At 53.6% G+C, this 21,052-nt stretch overlaps 7 protein-coding genes across 7 annotated transcripts; all 7 read left to right on the forward strand.

Annotated features, from left to right (window-relative positions):
- Window positions 1–4,416: 4,416 nt before the first annotated feature.
- A1O3_00957 (uncharacterized protein) lies at window positions 4,417–5,464 on the forward strand (the record flags this gene model as incomplete). Its single annotated transcript, XM_007731106.1, has 3 exons — window positions 4,417–4,699; window positions 4,758–4,835; window positions 4,887–5,464. The coding sequence occupies 3 exons, from the start codon at window positions 4,417–4,419 to the stop codon at window positions 5,462–5,464; spliced, it is 939 nt and encodes a 312-aa protein (XP_007729296.1).
- A 589-nt stretch (window positions 5,465–6,053) lies between these two features.
- Window positions 6,054–7,204, forward strand: A1O3_00958 (uncharacterized protein; the record flags this gene model as incomplete). Its single annotated transcript, XM_007731107.1, has 2 exons — window positions 6,054–6,110; window positions 6,173–7,204. The coding sequence occupies 2 exons, from the start codon at window positions 6,054–6,056 to the stop codon at window positions 7,202–7,204; spliced, it is 1,089 nt and encodes a 362-aa protein (XP_007729297.1).
- Window positions 7,205–7,588: 384 nt separating this feature from the next.
- On the forward strand, window positions 7,589–10,300 carry A1O3_00959 (uncharacterized protein; the record flags this gene model as incomplete). Its single annotated transcript, XM_007731108.1, has 1 exon — window positions 7,589–10,300. The coding sequence occupies one exon, from the start codon at window positions 7,589–7,591 to the stop codon at window positions 10,298–10,300; it is 2,712 nt and encodes a 903-aa protein (XP_007729298.1).
- A 1,876-nt stretch (window positions 10,301–12,176) lies between these two features.
- On the forward strand, window positions 12,177–12,797 carry A1O3_00960 (uncharacterized protein; the record flags this gene model as incomplete). The annotated part of the gene is made up of 1 exon (XM_007731109.1): window positions 12,177–12,797. One exon carries the CDS (start codon window positions 12,177–12,179, stop codon window positions 12,795–12,797), a length of 621 nt encoding a protein of 206 aa, XP_007729299.1.
- Window positions 12,798–14,319: 1,522 nt separating this feature from the next.
- A1O3_00961 (uncharacterized protein) lies at window positions 14,320–15,189 on the forward strand (the record flags this gene model as incomplete). Its single annotated transcript, XM_007731110.1, has 2 exons — window positions 14,320–14,727; window positions 14,860–15,189. The coding sequence occupies 2 exons, from the start codon at window positions 14,320–14,322 to the stop codon at window positions 15,187–15,189; spliced, it is 738 nt and encodes a 245-aa protein (XP_007729300.1).
- A 962-nt stretch (window positions 15,190–16,151) lies between these two features.
- On the forward strand, window positions 16,152–16,577 carry A1O3_00962 (uncharacterized protein; the record flags this gene model as incomplete). The annotated part of the gene is made up of 1 exon (XM_007731111.1): window positions 16,152–16,577. One exon carries the CDS (start codon window positions 16,152–16,154, stop codon window positions 16,575–16,577), a length of 426 nt encoding a protein of 141 aa, XP_007729301.1.
- Window positions 16,578–17,655: 1,078 nt separating this feature from the next.
- Window positions 17,656–20,192, forward strand: A1O3_00963 (uncharacterized protein; the record flags this gene model as incomplete). Its single annotated transcript, XM_007731112.1, has 6 exons — window positions 17,656–17,901; window positions 18,166–18,587; window positions 18,657–19,145; window positions 19,277–19,451; window positions 19,551–19,738; window positions 19,859–20,192. The coding sequence occupies 6 exons, from the start codon at window positions 17,656–17,658 to the stop codon at window positions 20,190–20,192; spliced, it is 1,854 nt and encodes a 617-aa protein (XP_007729302.1).
- Window positions 20,193–21,052: the final 860 nt, after the last annotated feature.

Consider the following 21,052-nt stretch of genomic DNA (forward strand, 5'->3'; position numbering starts at 1 on the left):
GGCTGACTTGACTTTGATACTTGGTGGGGGACCCGTCTCCAGGGGACATCCGAGGGATAAGAAGAAGCAGAGAAGACAATATAACGAGAGGAAGTAAGAGTAAAGGCCAAGAGATAGAGGTCTGATCCCGGTAGTCCCACGAGGGATATCTTGCGCGCCTTGTAGAGATATAGGGTTGGGGGGGAGGTGTTGATGGAGGGAAGGGTTCGAGGGAGAGAGGCGGCGGGCGGATTCAGGCGGGGATGACGAAAAGGGCAAGGAGAGAGTCGAGCAGGAGAGAGCCGTACCTTATATCAAGAGGATGGGAGAAAAGAGGTCATGGGAGGAAGTGATAGGTGGGTGGTGGGAGAGCTAAAGATGGGACCTGGCCGGTCAGGCGCAGTAGGCGATATGCAGTTGGATGGGGCCCGGTCGAGCAGCCTGGAGGTCTGGGCGGATCAGGTCTGCAGTGCCCGTGCCAGTGTGCAGTGGGCGGAGGAGTCAAGACCTGTCGGAGTCAGCGGGGGGCAGTGGTGACATGCTCGAACGATAGGTGTAGGTGTAATTAGCAGCGGTAGCAGTGGTAGCAGTGGTAGCAGTGGTAATCACCTTGAAGTTTACCTACAGACTGCGGTGGAAGATGGCCGGAAGGCGAAGGCGGAGGAGGCGACAGCGATGCGGGTCACAGGTTGCAGGGTGCAGGTTGCAGGTCACAGCCTCTGCCGGCGCAGGCGAGCTGGAGTGCGTACTAGAATAGTCGTGCACTAAGACTCCGTATACGTACTCCGTACCTGTCTGCACGCATCATCATCACCACCCGCGGTTCTTCGCTTTCCGTCGGCCTCGCCTTGCTCCCCCCCTGCAACTGCGCCCTCACATTGCCGTTGCCGGCTCATTGTTGCTTCATCCATCCACCCCGTCAAGCTGTCCTCCTGTATCCCTATTCCATACTATAGCATGCTCCTCCTACTAATGATACTCCTCTTGACCAAACTAACCAAAATGACAGCGTCCACACATCTCCACGCCCTTGCCTCGCCTGTCTCTCCTACTCCGTTGCCATCGTCAAACTTACACAATTCCTGCGCTACAGCTGCACGGTGCATCTGCGCTACTGCACCCTCGACAACTTCCTTGTTCAGCCGTTCAACCCGCGAGGCCACCTGACTGGCCGCTCCATGACACGGCTGTGGCATGTTCCAGTTCAGCCGGTTTCCCTTCCTGTTCCCTCCCAGCTGCAACGCAACGCCAGAAAAAAGAATTAGCCTGCATATGCAAGATCAGCAGCCTGACCCCCCCTGGTCCTTGCTCCCTGTCTGTCCGGTTTTGTCCAACTTTGGCCTCTTACTGGTGGCCGCTTCCAGCAGCGATTCTTCTCGAAACCACCCACGTTGGCTTAGGCGCACGTTGTGATGATTGCCAATATCAGTTTTGACCAAGATTTCGTCAAACCCCCTCCCTATGCGCGAAATTTGTACCCGCCTCGCCCTACGCCCACGATCCACCTCCCCCAGACCCTGGTCTGCCGACATTGAGTGGCGTCTCGATCAGCGCATCCAACGGTCCCGGTGCCAGGTGCCTTCAGAAGCCGCCTGTTAACGACGGCTGTGCCCGAAAGAAGCGTGACTACGGTGATTTTCCCTTCCAGAAGGAATAAATTACCCAGCTCCTGGGACAACAGAAGACATGGGATTATTCCCCAATCCTAGCACCTCGTTTCTCTCGCGGATAAGTGTATCCTATGGTTCGGGGTGGTCCTCGGACCTCCCAATCAACCTTTCCTGAGACCTAGCACCATAGACAGGCCCTAGTAAGACTTCAAGAGGGCAAAAGTCAACGGCTCTCCTGGATTCCTGAAACCACAACATCCGTAGCATCATCTGCCATTGTCGGAGGCTGGAGGAGGCAAGTCCTCTACCGTGCACGCAGTTGGCGCACTCGTAGAAGCATGCCTAGTGTCTGCCGCTTCTGTCGCCGCTGTCATCCCAACTGGTTCGCCGCCGTCTCAAAAGGGAGGGGGACCCTACACCACCGACAATGTCATTTGCAGACCCGAGCAAGTGGTACGACTCGCGTGTTTCAAAGAATTCTAGTTTGCGCAGGAACAGTACAGAATACGCAGCGATCCGTTTAGACCAGCTCGAGGTCGTCCCGCCCGAAGTTAGGTCTTTGATGAGTGGAAGATGATAACGACAGCATGACCAGTCGTTGGCATATCTTGGCTGTTGGTCACAAATCCGCCCGGCTTAGCTGGCGGGAGAGAGCTGAGGTGTCATGGTCGGAAGGCACTTCTGCAAATGCATTGGTCGTTGGCAGTGGATAAGTGTGTGGCACACCAGGCAAAGACCCCTGCTATGCCAGCTTATTGGACACGCGGCCCCTCGACTTGCTATCGCCCAACATCATGTGACAGACAGTACTCCGTAGTATGCAACCCTATTGCTGCCATCGAAAGAGACCAAGATACAAGGTTCAGCAGCCGCCGATTGTTGCGTTTGGACCCATGTGGTGCATGTTTCAGACAGTATGTCCCAAACAAGGACGATGGGGACAACGGCCCTGCTAGATGATGCAGGTCAAAAAATGAGATGCAGCTGTGGGACTGCGGTGTTTCCATGTCAGTGCTGATCGAGAACGGGTCGATGGCTGCGATTGTGGCTGTGGCTGTGGCCGTTCTTGGGCATATACGTATTACGGATATGTATAGGTACTCTAGCGCCGTAGTGTGGCTGTGTTGGGTCTGTCAAGCAACGGATCGCCGTGCTGGCTTCGGGTTTGCCCGAGGGTCACGTGGAAAAGAACCAAACACCCTCCATCAGCCATCAGACACTCCTCTTGTTCGCACCCAGTACTCCGTACTTGACTGAACGTCCGTCATGATACGAGAACGTCTTGGGGTCACGACCTCCTCCAGCTGCCGCGGAACCGATCAACCGTTTTTTTCACCAAGTCTAGTGTCGTGCACCCCTCCGAGCATCTACCGCGCCTCTTGACTGCGTCAACGGTTGTACTCCTGAGTCACAGGATTGGGCGCCCGGGACTTCGTATCGATGACCGCTTGTCGACCTTTCCTCAAGAGAATCATGATCTAGCAGGGATCACCTGCGGTCTCCAGAATTCGCACTGGGAGTAGTCTCCTCGATGAGTACGGAGTACTATGGATCGGGGACGGGATGATGTGGTCAGAACAATGATGCAAGAGGTGGATGCAGAAGAGACACAGAAGGTCTTTGTGCATGTACCCTCTGTTGGTGTGTTGCATGGAGAGGAATTGCGGTCTATGCATGTCAATTGACTGCCATTCCGGGTCAAGTCATCCGGCGTCTGGTCATACAGATGACATTGCAAGTGACACTTAGTCTCTCGCAGGCCACGACGAAAAACGCATGAGTGGAAGTTGGGCGTATAATAATGCAATCCATCTTCTGGTCCGTCAATATCTCATCAATGTGAAGAAGAGCTCGTTTTTCTCCAAGTAGGGTCGACGAAATCCCCGTTCTCTATCATTAGGGCCAGGGGGCCACCCTGACTATATAGACTAGACAGTGGAGGCTTGTAGATGAGGCTGGGGAATGCTCCCTAATATTTCAAAAGTTTTGCGATTGATATTTGAGCTCTAGCTTATACACACACAGACGCAAACGGCGGACAATTGGTGGGCTCCTTTGACAAAGACAGGCCTGAAGAGATTGTTCCGGCATGTTCAGGAGACTGTTGATTTTCACATCAATTGAGCGTAGGGGCTCACTCGACGGTGAGGGTGCTTTGATGAACGGCTAGGAGTGTGTCCTTAGAAAGCGGCCTACGAGGCTGAGGTTTTGGGTAGCGAGGGTCCCAGGTCATTCTTTCATATGTAAGTACCTCCAAGCAAGCAAAACCAAGAGGACGCCAACGACTCCTTGAGAATCTATAGCTGGACCAGCCACGCAAAGGGCGAAGGTGTATACTAAACGTACTTCGTACTTTCGTTGAGCTGGGCCTGGGCCAAGAGGGGACTCGGTATTTTTAGAAGCCGAAGACATAGTGCCACTGCTTAGTACTAGGCGTCACCCGGCGACTGCTGCCTCCGCGTCGGCGACGGTCGTAAGGAGCCTCTTAAGGGGCCCCAGTGCCAGTAGTGCTCACTTCTAGGTGAGTGCCTCAAGGCTCACGCTACATTTCGCCCTGCTCAAAGCTTTTGGACGTCGGTGCAACCGGGCTCCGACACTGGACCCTCCCCTTACTAACTCCGGCACGGAATTGCTCCTTGCAGTCTGAGGTACTCCGTACATACGTCGTCCTTTCTTCCGTCGATTTGTTGAGAGCTTCAACTGTTCGCACACTTATCACTCAGAGAGTGCCCGCCGACAACTCGCTCAAGAGTGAACTGTATGAGAAGTTTCTTTGACGGAATTTGAACCTTGACTTCATTCTTTGCTTAGTTACCGTCGAGCTAAAATGGCTGCATACCTCCGCCCTTCACTCAAGGTAGCCGGGGCCGCTGCCGCCGGAGCGAGTGTGGCCTACGTTGGCCACCAGTATTGGAATACCACCTCGTTCTTCTTCAGCACAGCACATGCCGAGTCTCTGCCCTCAGACTCTCAGGCAGCCTTGAAGAAGGTGCAATGGAAGGGATTCACCGAGCTCAAGCTGCAAAGCGCCGAGAGCGTCAACCACAATGTTCGACGACTGACTTTCGCGCTGCCCGACGATCAATCTATCACTGGCCTTCCCCCTATCAGTATGGTTGCCCACAGGATGAACGCACAAGTTGTGCCACTGACCGACCCTTCGTGCAGCATCCCTTCTCACCAGACATACACCTGAAGGCGCATGGGTTCCCGTCTTCAGACCTTACACGCCTATTAGCGACAATGGTATGTCATTGTTTACATTTTGCCAGGGGGCGTACTGACCGAATGCCACAGATCAAGCCGGCACCGTGACATTCATGGTCAAAAAATACCCCAATGGCAAGGGATCCGGCAAGATGCACTCCTTGAAGCCTGGAGATACGCTCCTGTTCAAGCCGCTGCACGAGTTCGACTATAAGCCCAACCAGTTCTCGGCGGTGACCTTAATTGCCGGAGGCTCGGGTATTACTCCCCTCTATCAGCTGACCAGGGCCATCCTCAACAACCCGGACGACAAGACCAAGATTGCCCTCGTCTATGCCAACAATTCCGAAGAGGACATTCTGCTGAAGAATGAATTCGACGAACTGGCCCAGAAGTATCCCGGTCGCTTCACCCGACTCTACACCGTCAGCAAAACCACACCCCAAAACGAAGGCCTCTATGAGAAGGGCTACGTGACCAAGGAGCTTCTGAGCAAAGTGATCCCACCCAGATCGACTGGAGGCCAAACCAAGGTGCTGGTCAGCGGCCCACCGCCCATGGTTGAGAGTGTCGCTGGCGCCAAAGGTGGCTTTGGCTGGACCCAGGGTTCCCTCGGAGGCGTTCTGAAGGAGCTAGGGTACACGAAGGAAGAAGTGCATAAGTTCTAGGCCGGCGCGCCCACTACTATTAGATGTTCTATTACTAGCAAGGGCCATTAGATTTGTGGTTTGGGAGCGTGTTTGGAACTGTAAGGAGAGATACATAGCCTCGAGACAACCTCATTCCGTTGACTCCCATTGGCATGCTTTTGTAGCTGACTAAGGGGGTAATCAAGAGGCACCTAAGAGGTAGACATCGATCGCCGGCCGAAGAAGCCTAATAAAGTCAACCGTACACCAGTGAACCAGCCTTATTAGCCAGCCAACCGATCCCAGACCCCTTAGCCTTAGGAGCCCCTCAACCGAACCATCCGCGAACCACCCAAGTGGCCGGCGATGGTCCAGGCGCCAGTTTATGTATCTTTGCGTCCCACTCCTGTCAGTGCTGAGGGCACTATTGTGCTATTATCGCCATCCCCCTCCTCGCGTGCGCAGTACGCAATGCTGCGTCAATTTTCAGACCGGAACTGGATGGAATCCACTGAGAGTCTGAGCGTGTTCGCTTTGAACCACTGATAAGTGACGTTGCCACCATGCAGGCCTTTGGTGAGTTCTCTCTTTCCCCCATCATGGGCCCTGCGCAATCCCCGCGAGGATCATGCTGCGGAAGCAAGCGCTGAACAACCTCACCTTTACAGTGCCGAAGAATCGAAAGGTACGATGTTCTGTCTATCCTAAACTGCAAGCATGTGCACTGACTGAATCTGGCGTATCCAGCCCAAGTTCGATCTTACCCTCCGCATCATCGACCTGACCAACATCCCTCTCATCTACGGAACTGCCGACGTCCGATGGCACATCGCGTCCTCTAGTGCCGCAGAACATCGTGGCCGCACGGATAAGGCCTCCATCGTTGAGCACAAGGCAACATGGGACTACACCAAGGAATTCTCGGTTCGCCTCACCGTCGACAAAAGTGGCATGCTACAAGAACGAAGCCTACATTTTGAGGTCTTGCAAGAGTTCAGTCAAGGCGGAAGAGGAAGTCGAGTCCATCTGGGAAACGTGAAACTCAACCTTGCCGAGTATGCTCACCCGCCCGACGAAGTCGGCGATCGCGATCTGCAAGAGGAGGGCGATGATGGAGCCATCACGAGGAGGTACCTACTACAAGACAGCAAGGTCAACAGCACTTTGAAGATTGGGATTAAAATGAAACAGACCGAGGGCGATACCAATTTCATCGCGCCTCCGCTCAGGTCCGCCATGGTGATCGGAGGGATTGCAGGAGTCTTATCCGCAGAGGTGGGACAAGGAGATGACATCCCCAGCATCAACAGTAAAACTCGAGAACTGTCCGAGGCCCAGGATTTCTACCGACGGACATTGGCCGCCAGCTGGGCTTGTCAAGGAGGAGAGCTTCCTCCTGACAAGCTAGTCGAAGATATCTTTGCAGGAGGAGACGGAGGTCAAGTCCCTGCGATCCCCAAGTCGAATCAGCACTCCAGATCCAATCCGAGAGAAGCGAGCATGCTCAGCAGCTCCAGCGACGAGACCACCAGGCCGACCACTCCGGGCCAGCAGGTGACCCCGCAACCGGCAACCCGTGGTCATCGAAGAGGGAGGAGTATGGAATCACCGCAGGTCCAACCGAACCAGATGAACACGGTCAGTGGACGGTCAAGCATAGATCAGCAGGTGCACGCCAGCCAGCAGGAACACCGACGGCGGAATCGCCCGGAGTTCCATGAGCGCACCGAGTTTGAGCTGAGGGATGATCTACGCAGTTGGCAGGTCCAGGTAAATTAAAGATGAAATATAGTGGGGTGTATACAAGAGACCATCCTCGTAAGAATTTGTGTGCCGGGTATCTTTATCGTATTCGCGGTGCGCGTCGGGCAGCCGGCGCAAGGCTGCCTCTCGGGATGAGACGAGGCTGAAGCTCACTGGCAGGCCCATCGGCTGCCGCCAAGCCTCTTGGAGGCCCTTGCAACTTTGATCTTCACCCAGTCAAGTTCAAGCTGCAGTGGTACCGATTCCACCATCATCGTCGACGGACAAGCCTGCGCCAGTTGGCATTTACTGTGATAGTAGCAGTATCGGGCTGCTGTTCTATGCTAGTCGCCAACTCGGAAACCCCCACCTAGCCTCCAGCGGTCGTTCCATATTCATGGCCCTGATTCCAACGTCTATATGTTAGCACGTACGGCCGGATTGTCCCACGTCTGCCTCAGATGCCAGCGAAGACTGTTGACCGACAGAGGCCCTCTGGAGGCTCCCTCGTATCCTTCCACCTTTGTATCAGGCCGGCGATGGGGTCATTCAGCAGTTCAAATCCAACAAGACGACGACAATGACCATCAGGACGGAGGTCAACCGGAAAACACTGACCTGTCCTCGAGCACCTCCAATTCCGAACCAGTCGCGGAGAGATCCTACCGCTTTCGACGATGGCGTCCGAGCAAGACGGCCAATCTGGGAGTCAATTCCTTGGGCAAGCCGGCGGAGGTGCTGATTCTTCCATCCCGAGACCGCCGCATACCACAGGTCCCGAAAGATGAAGAAAACAAAGCCAGGGTGAGCGTGCAGGAATCACTCGCCTCGGAGCAAGCACCGCTGAGCATACAAGATTTGATGGCGAACATCGAGCAAGTCGTCCGGTCTTCGGGCATCGAGAAAAAGCGCGGGCAATTAGAGGTCAAGGAGTGGGAAATACTCCGATCAAGTTTGGCCCAGGGATTCAAACTCGACCAGATGAGGCGTTATATCGCGTACAAGCGCAAGAAGTCATTGTCAACCGATGCCTTCCACCGTGTCAATAGACAGAACAAGCCGGACACGATCAAATATTTGGTTGAAGAGGTCTGGGGGTTCACCGTTCCTGTGACGGAAAAGAGCTCCAAGCAGAGACAGCGGAGCTTGAGCCTTTATGTCCCAGATGAAGCCAAACTCGATCACCTTCTGAAAGACCGCGGCCAGCCATTGAAGCGAATCGCAGAGGAACTCGATGTCCAGATCGACTTGTTTCGACGGGAATCTAGGATCAGAGTTGCCGGCACCACTGCAAATGCCGCGGCCGCGCTGGCACGGATTTCGCGTGTGGTGAAGGATCTTCAACCCATCATGGTACCACTTCGAGGAGCCATGGCCGAGACCTACCGAGATCCAGCCCTGAAACACCTCGTCAGACCGTTCCTGGATTCCGTTCAGCAAAGGTTTGATGTGCAGATTGCTTTAACATCTGATCACATTAAGATTGTCCACAACGAAAATCATCGTTTGTCACAACAAGCTCATCGCGTGATCCGGCTCGCAGTGGAAACAGAAGATGATCCCCATAAAATTGAAGTATGGCCACCGGAGAGTAAGGAGTCAAGCTCTCTTCAGCCGTTTCCCAGCCCCGCCGAGTTTTCTAGGGGCCTCCTGCAGCTACCATGGACTCGTTTCGTCAACTCTGCCATTGACACTCCACCTCCGCGTACACGCCATCCTGATAACGAACGCATAACGTTACTGGATACCATGCTCAGCAGAATCCGGGATTGGCTCAATGCCGCCAGCATGGTCAAGAAGCCGAAGCCGCGGCATGAGTTACACTACCATACAACCGCAAAATTTGGCCAGGCATTGTTCCGAGAGCCGCCACAGGCTAGGATTCCCCATACAAGAACGAGATCAGAGGTTGAATCGCCATCACCGTCTGTGAGCAAGTCGAAGGATAGGAGTGAGGACATGGAAAACACTGGCAAGGCAAGCGAAGCATCTGCCGATGTGCTTTCCAAGGGGCCATCACTCCATCTGAAGAGCGCAGCTGGAAACGAACGGGTGTCAGGCGCGGTCAACTCGAATGCCCCAAGTACCTTTCCAACCCCATCACTCACCAGCCAGATCCCATATCTGGTCCAGCAACTTGCACTCATTAAGCAGTGGAACCAGGGTACATCCACAACCGCGAAGGATATTGATCCCGATGCCCGTGTCACTCTCCGACTCGAGTTCTCTCCGATATACAACGGACCGCACTCTCAATATTGGCCTACATTTGAAGCCTTTGTCACCTCAGGAGATTCGCTTGAGGGTAAAAGACCCCCGCTGAACATCGCCAAGATTTCGGCCGTGCACCAACAAAAATCATTTACCATTCTTTGCCCGAGTCGTGACGTGGATGTCACAGTCACCCAGGAGCTCAGACAGGACCTTCTGTATCGAGGATCCGAGAAGAACCAACACTATACATCTCTACTCCGTACCATCAAGGGATACTTCTCACGAGCAGAGGCCGATGAGCCTACTGACTGGCTCTTCCAACCATTTATTACCTTGCCCCTGGATGACAGGATGAAAGGAATCGCTGATAAGGTGGAAAGTGCTGTTAAGCAAGGAAAGACGTTTCAACAACAGCATGTCGCTCAGACCGTGGCCACCAAGAAAGAGTCGATTGCGTACATTCTCCGCACAGTCGATGTCATGGATGTTGACTCCCGCGAGATCGCCGTCGGCCTGGATGTGGACTCTGCTGGGAAGCAACGAAATCATGAGACCGTCAAGTTCTGCTTGGATCATGTCACATTGACCGGCACTGAGGCGACGCGGCAAGAACTTTGCCTTTCTGAGCGGTCTTTGCTGCAACCCCCTCCCCTGACGCCGACGGACGTCACGACATTGACGAAAACGGCTTTGGAGCTGGCGGACCGTCTGGGCAAGGATCCTACCGCGTCGCCGTCTACACTGGCTGAGTTTGAGCTTAAGCTCCACGCCAAGGACCTTCCTGGAGAGAAGAAAAAGAAGACAACGGGGAAGAAGCCGAAGCCGAGTCCAAAGGTGCTGACCAAGGCTCAAAAGCCGGCCAAAAAAGCGTCCTCGTCTTCGAAAAGTCGCGGCAAAAGCCAAGCGTCCGTGTCATGATTGATATATCTGGTTTCTAGCGATTCGGAGTGATTTATGTCGGAGACAGCATCACTTAGCCCTTGGGCGAGTCATGAGTGGCGAGTTTCCCCCGACAGGCTAGAAATGGATTTGCTAGATCGAGGCCATAGAATGTGGTGGTTGAATACGTGTTTGTTCTGTGTCTCTGGAGACTAGTGTACCCTTGCGGAATTGGCGCTTTTTACAGATGTATCTATATTTGACAGTTAGGGTTCTCCATGGGAAGACGTGTAGAATGAAAGAGAATGTCGCCATAGTGCAAAACGCGTGCCTGGCCAGGACTGTAAGTGAGGTGGAGGTACTCCGTACATCAAGAAGATGAGTTAGTGATATTGGGCGGCTGGGTTCACCTTGATCGGGCTCGCGAGGCTGAGGTTTCTGTTTGTTTGGAACACGCACATGCTCCCCGGAGTGGAGGGAGATGGAGATCAGGGTGTTTGCTAGACGCTGAACTTGCTGCATGGGTGTCGACGGGCTTCACTTGAGACTGCTCCCGTTTCCTCTTTTCTCCTCTCCTGGTGCAGACCCATCAGTCGGTTCTGTTGCGTTTATTTCTCTGTTCGCAGGTCGTTTCTTTGCCATTTCGAACCCTCACCCGGCGGTGGTGGAGAATCTCCATGAACGTTTCCTTTTTGGCAAAGCTATCTCCCACACCTTGCACGCCCTTTGTCCACCTGTCCACCTGTCCACGACCCTGTTCAGTCCGAGAAAATCCTGACTGACCTGCTTTGCCTTTGTTGCAATGTGCCAAATCGGATCCACGCGCCGATGGTGTGCTACCTGCGGAAAACTCATTGGCGACGACCACAGCTTCAAGACCTTATGCTTTGAAGCCGAGCGCACCTACCAGCTCCAAGGGACACGAAGTCAGAACTCCGACGCAAACACGGTCCGAAGAGGAGCTGCAACGAAGACGGCTCCGGCTCTGGGTTTCTTTGGGAAATGTAGATCTGGTGTCGTCCCCCGGCATACATGGATGGATTACTATCGAGACAACTGTGAGCAGTGTGAGCAGAAACATGAGCATGGCAGGAACTGAATAGGGATCATTAGTTGTGCTGGGCAGGGCTGAGGTCGGGACAGGTCAATTCACGGCAAGTTAGGACAAGGCTGAGGTTGGAATATCACAAATCATAGCCAAGCACGGCAAGGCTGGAGTCAGAATTACAATATCCGACTCAAAGCAAACCAGAGCAGATCCGAGTGAAGTAAACGGGAACAAAGCAAGAGGAAAGAAAGCGAGCTCGTGACCATAAAGGCCAGGGCATGTCACCGTCTGAAGTGGGAGTTGTTCAGGGAGGAGCCACCTTGTCACCAACCGACTCAAGGGAAAGACAGATGCCAGTCTCGTCGAGGAAGACGTTGAAAACCGAATGCGAATGCGGCTATGACTGACAGTGCGTTGATAGGAGGAGTGGTAGGATGCCTTTGCAGTACTTCTTCAACCAGCTTCGACGTTCCACAACATCGACTCTGGGCTTGTTTGCGGGTGACATGACTCCTCGGCCTGCACTTTCAACAATGAATACCCTGTCCAGAAGGCTGCTTGCCGGCATCAGTCTGTGGTTGGGACCTTTCACAGTCGCAGCTTCTAATCTCTTGTCCAAGTCACATCTCCTAGATGACTTTCGACGGCAAACAGAGCCGTGACTGCCTCCTACAACGAGACAGTGAAGGGACAAGAAAGTAGAGGTATATATATGGCCCAACTTCCAAGGCATATCGTTGTCTCAAAGGCATCGAAATCGGACCAGAAAGACAGCACACCAGCAAGCAGAACCCATCCCGGATCACTCTTCAACTGCTGCAACAAACCCACGAGATTTTCAACAAGGAAATCAGAAAACAAGAAACCATGTGTCAAAATATGATTGTTTATGAAGGGTGCCGAAGGTGCAAGGAGCTTATCTTAGGGGACCCGAAGAGCAAAATTGAATACTGTAACCCTTACCCGTGTTCGGATCCCACAGACAACCCAGAGCCTGAGATTGAAGAGGGAGATGAATTGTGCAACAACTGCAAGCTGGAAGATGCCAAAGAGTATACCGACACAGTCAAGCGACAATACCCACAATTTATGGGCGTAGATCGTTCGCATGCACTACGAAAGCATCAGGCCCGTATCAGAGAGCTGGATCGGGAGGCTTATCAGGAGTTAAGGTTGAGACAGCATTATGAGGAGTTAAGGTTGAGACGGTATTATGAGGACAAGGCTGAGGAAAAGGATAAGGACAAGGGTAAGGGCAAGGCTGAGGACAAGGATGAGGATGAGAATGAGGGTCCGTTTGACGATGGCGGTGCAGGATCTAGCATGGGACACGCCACAGCGAGCATGAGCCGTCAAGTTGTTTACCAGGACACTCGCACCAGCCACCCTGACCACGGTTTTGATGTGGAGGACGAGATAGAAGAATATCTGAACCCTGAGTATCCTTACAGGGACCCAGAAACCGGAAGAAACTATCGTTTGGAATGACGGTTGACGGTTGACACAGATGCATGCTGACGCTGATGGACTGATGGACGTACGGGTGAAAGGGAGGAAAGACATGAAGCTAAGCTCGGTCGGTGTGTCCAGCGTGCAACTGCAACGGTCAAACAGTGCCAGCCATCCTCTCCTGAAGCTCGGTGGCTAAGGTAGTCAGCGGAGACTGAGACCGACCACAAGTTGTGCCCATGGGTGAACGAGTATCAGACCCTTGGTTGGATGGGGAGGATAGATGGCACGGGTCGGAGTGTTGGAATGGACCAGGCTGGTGTCTTCTCTTTTCTCTCTGCGTTGCGTCGATATTGACAGAACCAAGACTGTGGCTGTGTGTTCTCTTTTCTCTCTGCGTTGCGTCGAGTCGATATTGATGGCAGTGGTGAGCAGGGGAAGGCTGTGGCTGTGGCTGTGGCTTGCAAATACCAAATACCAAAGTCGGCTCTCTCCGGTGCCTGCAATGCCTATCCGTACATAGGAAATAAAGGGGCAATTAGTCTTGATCTTGACCTTTTCAGCCTTGTCCCTTGTCTTTTCTTGATCTTGACCTTCTCAGCCTTGTCCATTGTATTTGGCCCGCGCGGCACATGAGCAGTATAGTTCAAGGCTGCCCTGCCCATGCAACGTTGTATGTCGGGTCTGGTAATTACGGGGTAGGGAGTGAGTAACAAGACCGACATCAGGGGCACCTTAAGCTTAGGCCATACAATGTCCTTACTTACTCCGTACACATATGTACATGTACAGAGTATCCGTATTACATACATATCACATATCCTTTCTTACTCCGTTCACATACATGTACAGAGTACGGAGTAGTACATACATATCCTTTCCCCCTGACGGCGAAGAACAGAAACTTGCTCATGCCAAGAGTAGCCCGGCCCGGCCAAGCCAGCCTTGTCATGACACCGGAGCTTGGCCTTTGGGCTTGAGCACGTTTTCGACAATATTCCCCATTCCCATGAATGACCCTGTGTGCCTCTCCCCCTCGAGTTCGACCGTCAGTACGGATGGAGTACGTACAATTTTCGACGTTATGCCAGTGTAGTCCATGTCTCCTGTCTCTTTTTTCTAGACCATCATGGAGATAACTACATACTAGATACTAGACCACCCCTGTCTGGCAGGCACCAGAAGTCCACACCCAGCTTGGCATGCATTTCATTTCCCAACCCACCTCCTGTCCAGTGTGCATACTACACTGTACAGTACTACTATTAATTGCAGAAACGATCGGGGTCCCGCGAGCCCAGACCAGGGCGCCAGTGAGGGTCTCGGGCCAAGAGTCATGCCCGCCTGGCATCACGCTCGGTAGGTCGAATGAAATATTTGGTATAAGAGGCCGCGATGGTCTCCATTATATTCCTTCATGGCATCTCATCTCATCTCATCTCATCTCATCTCTGTACTTTTCCTCCATCTGACTTGTTCGGCCGGCCTCGTCCTCGTGTCTTTTGCTGCGACCCTCACACGCACTCGATCGGAGGTCTCTGTACCCTGGACTCTGGTCAAGATGATCCCCCAATCTGTACTGTCCGTCCTCCTCGCCCTCCCACTCTTGTCGTCTGCACATTTTGCCCTCGATTTTCCACCTCCGCGCAGCTCCGACGACGAGAACCAGGCCAGCTTCCCCTGCGGCGGGTACGGGCAGACGCAGAACCGCACGCTGGTCTCGCCGACGTCGATCCCCGTGGCCATGAACTTGGGCCACACGGAGAACCTGGTGCAGATTTTGCTGGCCATCGGCAACGACGTGGGATCCTCGTTCAACTATGAGATTCTACCCACCATCCATGAATTCGGCCCGGGCGATTTCTGTCTGGCTGCCGTCCCGGTCCCAGCCGACCTGAACATCACCGACGGCACGAACGCCACCCTTCAGGTCATCACAAATGCTCACTCGGGCGGTGGGCTTTACAACGTACGTCATTTCATCAATCCTTCCTGTCATTTGCTGTCTCTCTCTTTCCCCCGGCTCAAGTTGAAGTTGAACCGCGATCGACGACATGACATGAGATTCTAACCAATGCCACGGTCTGTGTTCGTATTATAGTGTGCGGACATTCAATTCTCTTCGACCGCCGCCGAATCACCGTCGTCGTGCAAGAACGGCACCGGTATCAGTGCCACCCCGCTCTCTGGCAGTGCATATACCTTTGCCAATCAGTCGACCGGACACCACGACGACTCTGGGTCTGGGTCTGGGTCCAGCAGTGCAACTGCAACTGCGACTGCATCCGAATCCGCGAACTCGGCTAGCAGCAGTTCCTCTGCCTCGGCGTCGGCCACTAGTGCCAGCGACAATAGCAATGGGGCGGCCATGCTCAGCCTTGGCTGGGGATTGTTGGGTGCTGTTGTTCTAGGTGCGGTGGCTGTCCTTTAAGTAAGGCTCGGTGTCTTTGAAAGACCTGTCTTGGTTGTTGCGACATAGATTGTCATGGGCAAACGAAGGATCTTACCCGGTCCATTGATATATCAATGTTTTATGTGGTGCAAGAGGAAGAGGCACTCCAACGCAGACCAGAAGATAGCTTGCACATGGATCTTGGGATTACCAATCATGGGTTCAAACGCACAATCATCCAATTGTGGTCACAAAGTACACCAGGAAATCATGTCTTCTCACCACATGGGACTCGGACTCGGACTCGATGGTGCTTGGTTGTTAGTCACACCGTTGATGTTCGTTTGTCTGCTCTCTCTAATGCCACTATATTATGCTGGGGAAAAACAAAACACCTTTATCAGTCTCCAGTGTGGGCCATCTAGTCTTGAAACAGCACCAGCATCAGGCCGTTTGGAATATCCTCAAGCCTGCATCATCAGCCTAAGCCATAGGCGATCGATGTTTGTGGGCGCGTTTGAAATGAAAACGGGAGCCAGAGTCAGAGCGAGAGCGAGAACGAAGATGCAATATAAGAAGAAGATGAACAAGAAGAGGAAGATTCCCGTCTAGTTCTACATCCTCTCTCATGAGAATCCATTGCAGTCTGAGACGAAGCGTGCATGCCCTCCAGGAGATATAATCGTCGAAGCCCAATCAATCTGTTTACATATAGACGCCCTGGCGTCCCACCTGGCTGCAATACTATACAAGGTCAAGGTCAAGGTCAAGATCAAGGTCAAGATCAAGGTCAAGATCAAGGTCAAGATCAAGGTCAAGATCAAGGTCAAGGGTGCCTCAGACAGGCTGCCAGCAAAGAGATTCATACCAGTAGTAGGGTGGCGGGCAAGACAAGACAAGACATCTTAAGATTTGACTTGGACTTGGGCGCGGGCGCACAGTCCGAAGGTTCTTCACGACCAATTTCCTGGGCCCTTGGTGAGGATTGAAAGGTGTTCTTGATGGCCGTCGCCTTTAGGAGGGATCTATGGCGCGAACCGCAAGGAACATGGTATCTCGACGAGCGGATTGCCGAACACGAGACGTGCCGAATATACTTGATCGAGCCCGACGACAAGGTGCTCCTCCGGGTGAAGACGACGCACCTGTCGGGCCAGCAAGGACTGGTGCGCATGACGTTGTCCCATGTGCGGTATAATGAGGACAGGGCCTCGTCCCGGGTCTCGTGGAGACGGTTGCGCCGGAGCAGCTACACCCGGTCTCAGCCCTACCGCTCCAACTACGGCACCACGGGCATGTCCATCGACGTCTTCGACCGGTACAGACGCACCGTCTTTCATTGCGACCAGGTGAGACGCGGTCGTGCGTATATGTGGCGGATCAGACTCTGGGACGGCCCGAACCCAGTTGGTGAGTTGCGTTGGTGATTGTCGTGTCCGACCAACAGTCGAGTGGGGCGGGTAGGTAGGTAGGTAGGTTGATATCAGCTGGCCTCATCTGGGGTTGGTGGGCGAGCTTCCCGCTGTTGCCAGGGAGGTGAGAGCACAAGTCTTGCGGGATTGCTCGTCTCGTATCTCTTCAAATATGCCAATGCCACTGCCAGTACTTTTGGAAAGGCATGGAAATGGGAGTCGAACAGACCAAGACCAGCCTCACCGAGAATATACATACATACAGACAGACAGTGTGAGCTTAGGCATCTTCGCTGCTTAGACGTCACGTCTCCAATTGAAACCGACCTCGGCTTCATGAAGCCCACCACACCTCGCGCGAGATACCATATCCGTCCTGTCTCCGGATATCGATACATATACGAGCATCGACAGACATCCCTGGGGAACCTGGCACCTGACGACACGGACTCGACCGGGTACCTTTTATACGTCGAGACAGCCATCCTCATCCTCACCAACTCACCGTCTGGAGCAACTAGTAACTAGTGGTGTTAGTGTTACCAATGGCCGAGAGTGTCCCCCGGTTCCCTCTCGCTTTCCCTTTGACCAGTCCCGACGTGGTGCTTCGTACTCCGTATTACGTATTGCGACAGGGCTTAGGGGCCTCAACCTGGTACGTATATCGTATATCGTATTACTGTCCGACACGAATTATTGGCTGTTGATGGCTACTGCTGTTTCTGGGATCCCCTGTTTCTCCCCGGTCTGTACGGAGTACTTCCTATAGTAACATCTATACTGCAGTTGATCGGGAAGGAACAGGGAACAGTGAACAGGCAGCACCGTTATGAAAGCCAACGGGTGTCTCTGAGATTCTACATCCTCGCCCTCGCCCTCGCCGCGGTACCAGTTGATGTCTGCCTATTGATATAGCATCTTGGATCATCCCATCCCCACAAGACGAGACGGATTGATTCCATTCCTTCTCAATCGGCTCGCCCTCTCTTCCGCTCCGCCAGCTTCCGACTCCAACACCAACCTCAACCTCAATCTCAATCTCAACATCTATTGCGTTGGAACCTTCCTTGCAAGCTTCAAACTCAGCTCAACCATGGCTTTCGACATTTTACTTCCCCGACCGCTTCTGCTGGTCTTGTCCGCTGCGGTGCAAGGTGTCGCTCTGGTCTCAGCGCCTCGGCTATCATCATCACCATCACCATTCATTGCGAGGCTCAGCGCGAGTCTGACTGCGGCGTTCGTGTCCATGGTGATACTGGATCTGCTGCTGTGGGTGATCTACGTGGTGGCCATCTACCCGCATTTCTTCAGTCCGCTTCGACACCTCCCATGTCCCAAGGTGCGTGCAATTACAGCAAATATTTCATATTTATGGCATTCAAGTTCAAGTTGGCGTTGCGAACGATATCATATCCTTGTTTTATTTCCTTTCACATCCCACCCTGTCCCCCGTCCTCGCCTATGCTTGGACTATGTATCTTCTCATTCCTGGGAAACCCCTTCCTCTTCCTCTTCCTTCCATGATTCTTCCAGGGCGTCATCGTCATTGTCATTGTTATCGTCATCTGCAACACCCAGACTAAAGCTCACCGGCATCCCAAAGGGCGCACACCCGATCCTCGGCCACGCCAAGATACAGTTCCAACCCCCGCGAGGCGAAGCCTATCTCCGCTTCATCAAGGACCCAGCCATGTCCAACCACGGGCTCATCCGGCTGAAAGGTATCTTCAACCAGGACACGGTGCTGCTGACCAACGCCAAGGCCCTGGCCGAGGTGCTGGTCACCCGACCGTACGAGTTCCCTAAGCCGGACAGACACCGCGATATCCTGCGTCGCACTATCGGCGACGGACTGGTGGTGGCCGAGGGCGCGCAGCACCGCCGCCAGCGGAAGCACAGCTTGCCGAGTTTCGCCTTCCGACAGATCAAAGGCTTGTATCCTCTGTTCTGGGAGAAGGCGGTCAAGATGACGAAATGTATCGATGCGGAGGTGTTTGGGAAGGGACGTCAACATCAACCACATCCGTCCGTCTTTGCACACCATGATGGCAACGGTAATGGCAACGGCAACAGCAACAGCAACGGCAACGACAGTAACAACGACAATGACAAGGACAACCCCATCACCGCCGTGACAGATATCGGGTATTGGGCACCCAAAGCCACACTGGACATCATCGGCCTGGCCGGGCTCGGGCGCGACTTCAACACGCTAGAGAACTCGGACGACAAGATCGTGGGCTTGTACGAAGCCCTGACCAGCACTTCTTCAGACATGCAGATCCTGCTGGCGCTGCAGATCGTCGGGGGTCGACGTCTGGCCAATCTGCTCTGCCCTTCGGCCGCCAGACGGATGGACAAGACGGCGGCAGAGCTGCGTGACTTGTCGGAGCAGTTGGTGCGCGACAAGAGGGCAGAGGCTCAAGCCCGACGCAAGGCCTCGGACGGTGACGGTGATGGTGACCGTGACGGCGACTCGCCCTCACACTCGGAATCGATCGACACGCTGGCCAGCCTGATGAAAGCCGACGTCTTCTCCGACCAAGAGCTAGTGGATCAATTGTTGACCATCATTGCAGCCGGGTGAGTGAGAGTTTTTTGCCAGAGTAAACGTTGCGAAAGGCTTTTGTTTTGTTTTGTTTTCTTTTCCTTATCTTTCTTTTCGAGGAATACCAAAGAAGCTCCCACCATAAAGCCTACTGACTAGCCGCTAGCCACGAAACCACCTCCTCGGCCTTCACGTGGACCATCTACCTGCTCTGTCTGCACCCGGACATCCAGACACGACTGCGCGAAGAAATCCACGCTGCGCTGCCTCTGCCTAGGGACGGCGACGGCGACGGCAATGGCAACGCCAACGCCAACGGCGACGCTACCCTCAACGCCAACGTCGATGCTGATGCCGATACTAATCCCAATTCCGGACCAGCGTCCAGACCAGCATCCGGACAAGCATCCACACCAGCCGACCTCGCCACCATCCTCGAGTCTCTACCCCTCCTCAACGGCGTGTGCAGCGAGACGCTGCGAGTATTTCCCACGGTACCAGTGACCGCGCGGACGAACAAACAGGCCACGACGCTGCTCGACCAGCCGCTGGCAGCCGGCACGCGTATCCTGGTGGCGCCATGGGCCATCAACAAAGACCCTGCAGTGTGGGGGGACGACGCCGACGAGTTCCGGCCGGAGAGATGGATCAACTACGACGGGGATGGGGATCATGAGCAGGAGCAGGAGCAGGAGCAGCGCGACAACCACGACGACAACCACGACGACAACCACGACCACGACGACAGTCACAACCACGACCACGACCACGACCACGACCACGACCAAGACCATGACCGGCCTAAGCCCAAGCTCGACCGACCCAAACCAAAACCAAAACCAAAATTCAACCCCACCGCCGCATCGTCCAACTACGCCTTCCTGACCTTCCTACACGGCCCACGCAGCTGTATCGGCCAGAACTTTGCGCGCGCCGAGCTGCGCGCCCTGGTAGCTGCCTTTGTCGGCGCCTACGAATGCGTCTTGGCGGACCCGGATGCCGACGTCGTGCCGGCTGGTATGGCGACTACGAAACCGAAGGGAGGGTTGAATGTTAGGTTGACTAAGGTTAGGGGGTGGTGAGGTTCTAACTGACAGACGGACCGATCGACGTGCGCTGGAGGACAATTGACCTGAACTGACTGAATTGATTGACCTGAATCATGTAAACTTTCATAGTTCGACGGTTCGACGGTTCCATTGAGATTGATTGTGTCGCGCCGAGCAAGCAAGCGAGCGAGCCACAGAGGGTGAATCATGAATCATGAATCATGGATCATGGATCATGGATAGTGGATCATGGATAGTGGATCATGGATAGTGGATCATGAATGTATGAGAATGCAAAATGCAAAAGCGAATGCAAAATGCAAATACGAATGCAATGCCAACCCGTTAGTTAGACGTGAATGCAATGCAAATCAAATCAAATCAATCCCAACTTCGATGACATGACGACTTGTCGAATGTAATATGCTAATGCTTTTATTCTTTCTCTCACTGGGTCTCGACCGTCGAGGCTAGACACTCCTAGAATATACTAGATACTATATACGATTCCATGCCTGGTTGATGCCGGCCATCTGACAGATCGTGTCGTGTACTTGTACGTGTACTTGACCTCAGAAGTTCTTCCCCGTGTACGCGCTCTGGACGGATCCAAACCTATAGAACACGATACACAGGTTAGTCGACTGTGCTGTACTATAGTAATAGCAAGAGTAAGAGCAAGAACAAGAACAAGAACAAGAACAAGAGCAAGAGCAAGAACAAGAGCAAGAGCAAGAACAAGAACAAGAACAAGAGCAAGAGCAAGAACAAGAGCAAGAGCAAGAACAAGAACAAGAACAAGAGCAAGAGCAAGAGCAAGAGCAAGAGCAAGAGCAAGAGCAAGAGCAAGAGCAAGAGCAAGAGCAAGAGCAAGAGCAAGAGCAAGAGCAAGA

The sequence above is a fragment of the Capronia epimyces genome (genome assembly GCF_000585565.1).
Source record: "Capronia epimyces CBS 606.96 chromosome Unknown aczIQ-supercont1.1, whole genome shotgun sequence".
NCBI classification, from domain to species: domain Eukaryota; kingdom Fungi; phylum Ascomycota; class Eurotiomycetes; order Chaetothyriales; family Herpotrichiellaceae; genus Capronia; species Capronia epimyces.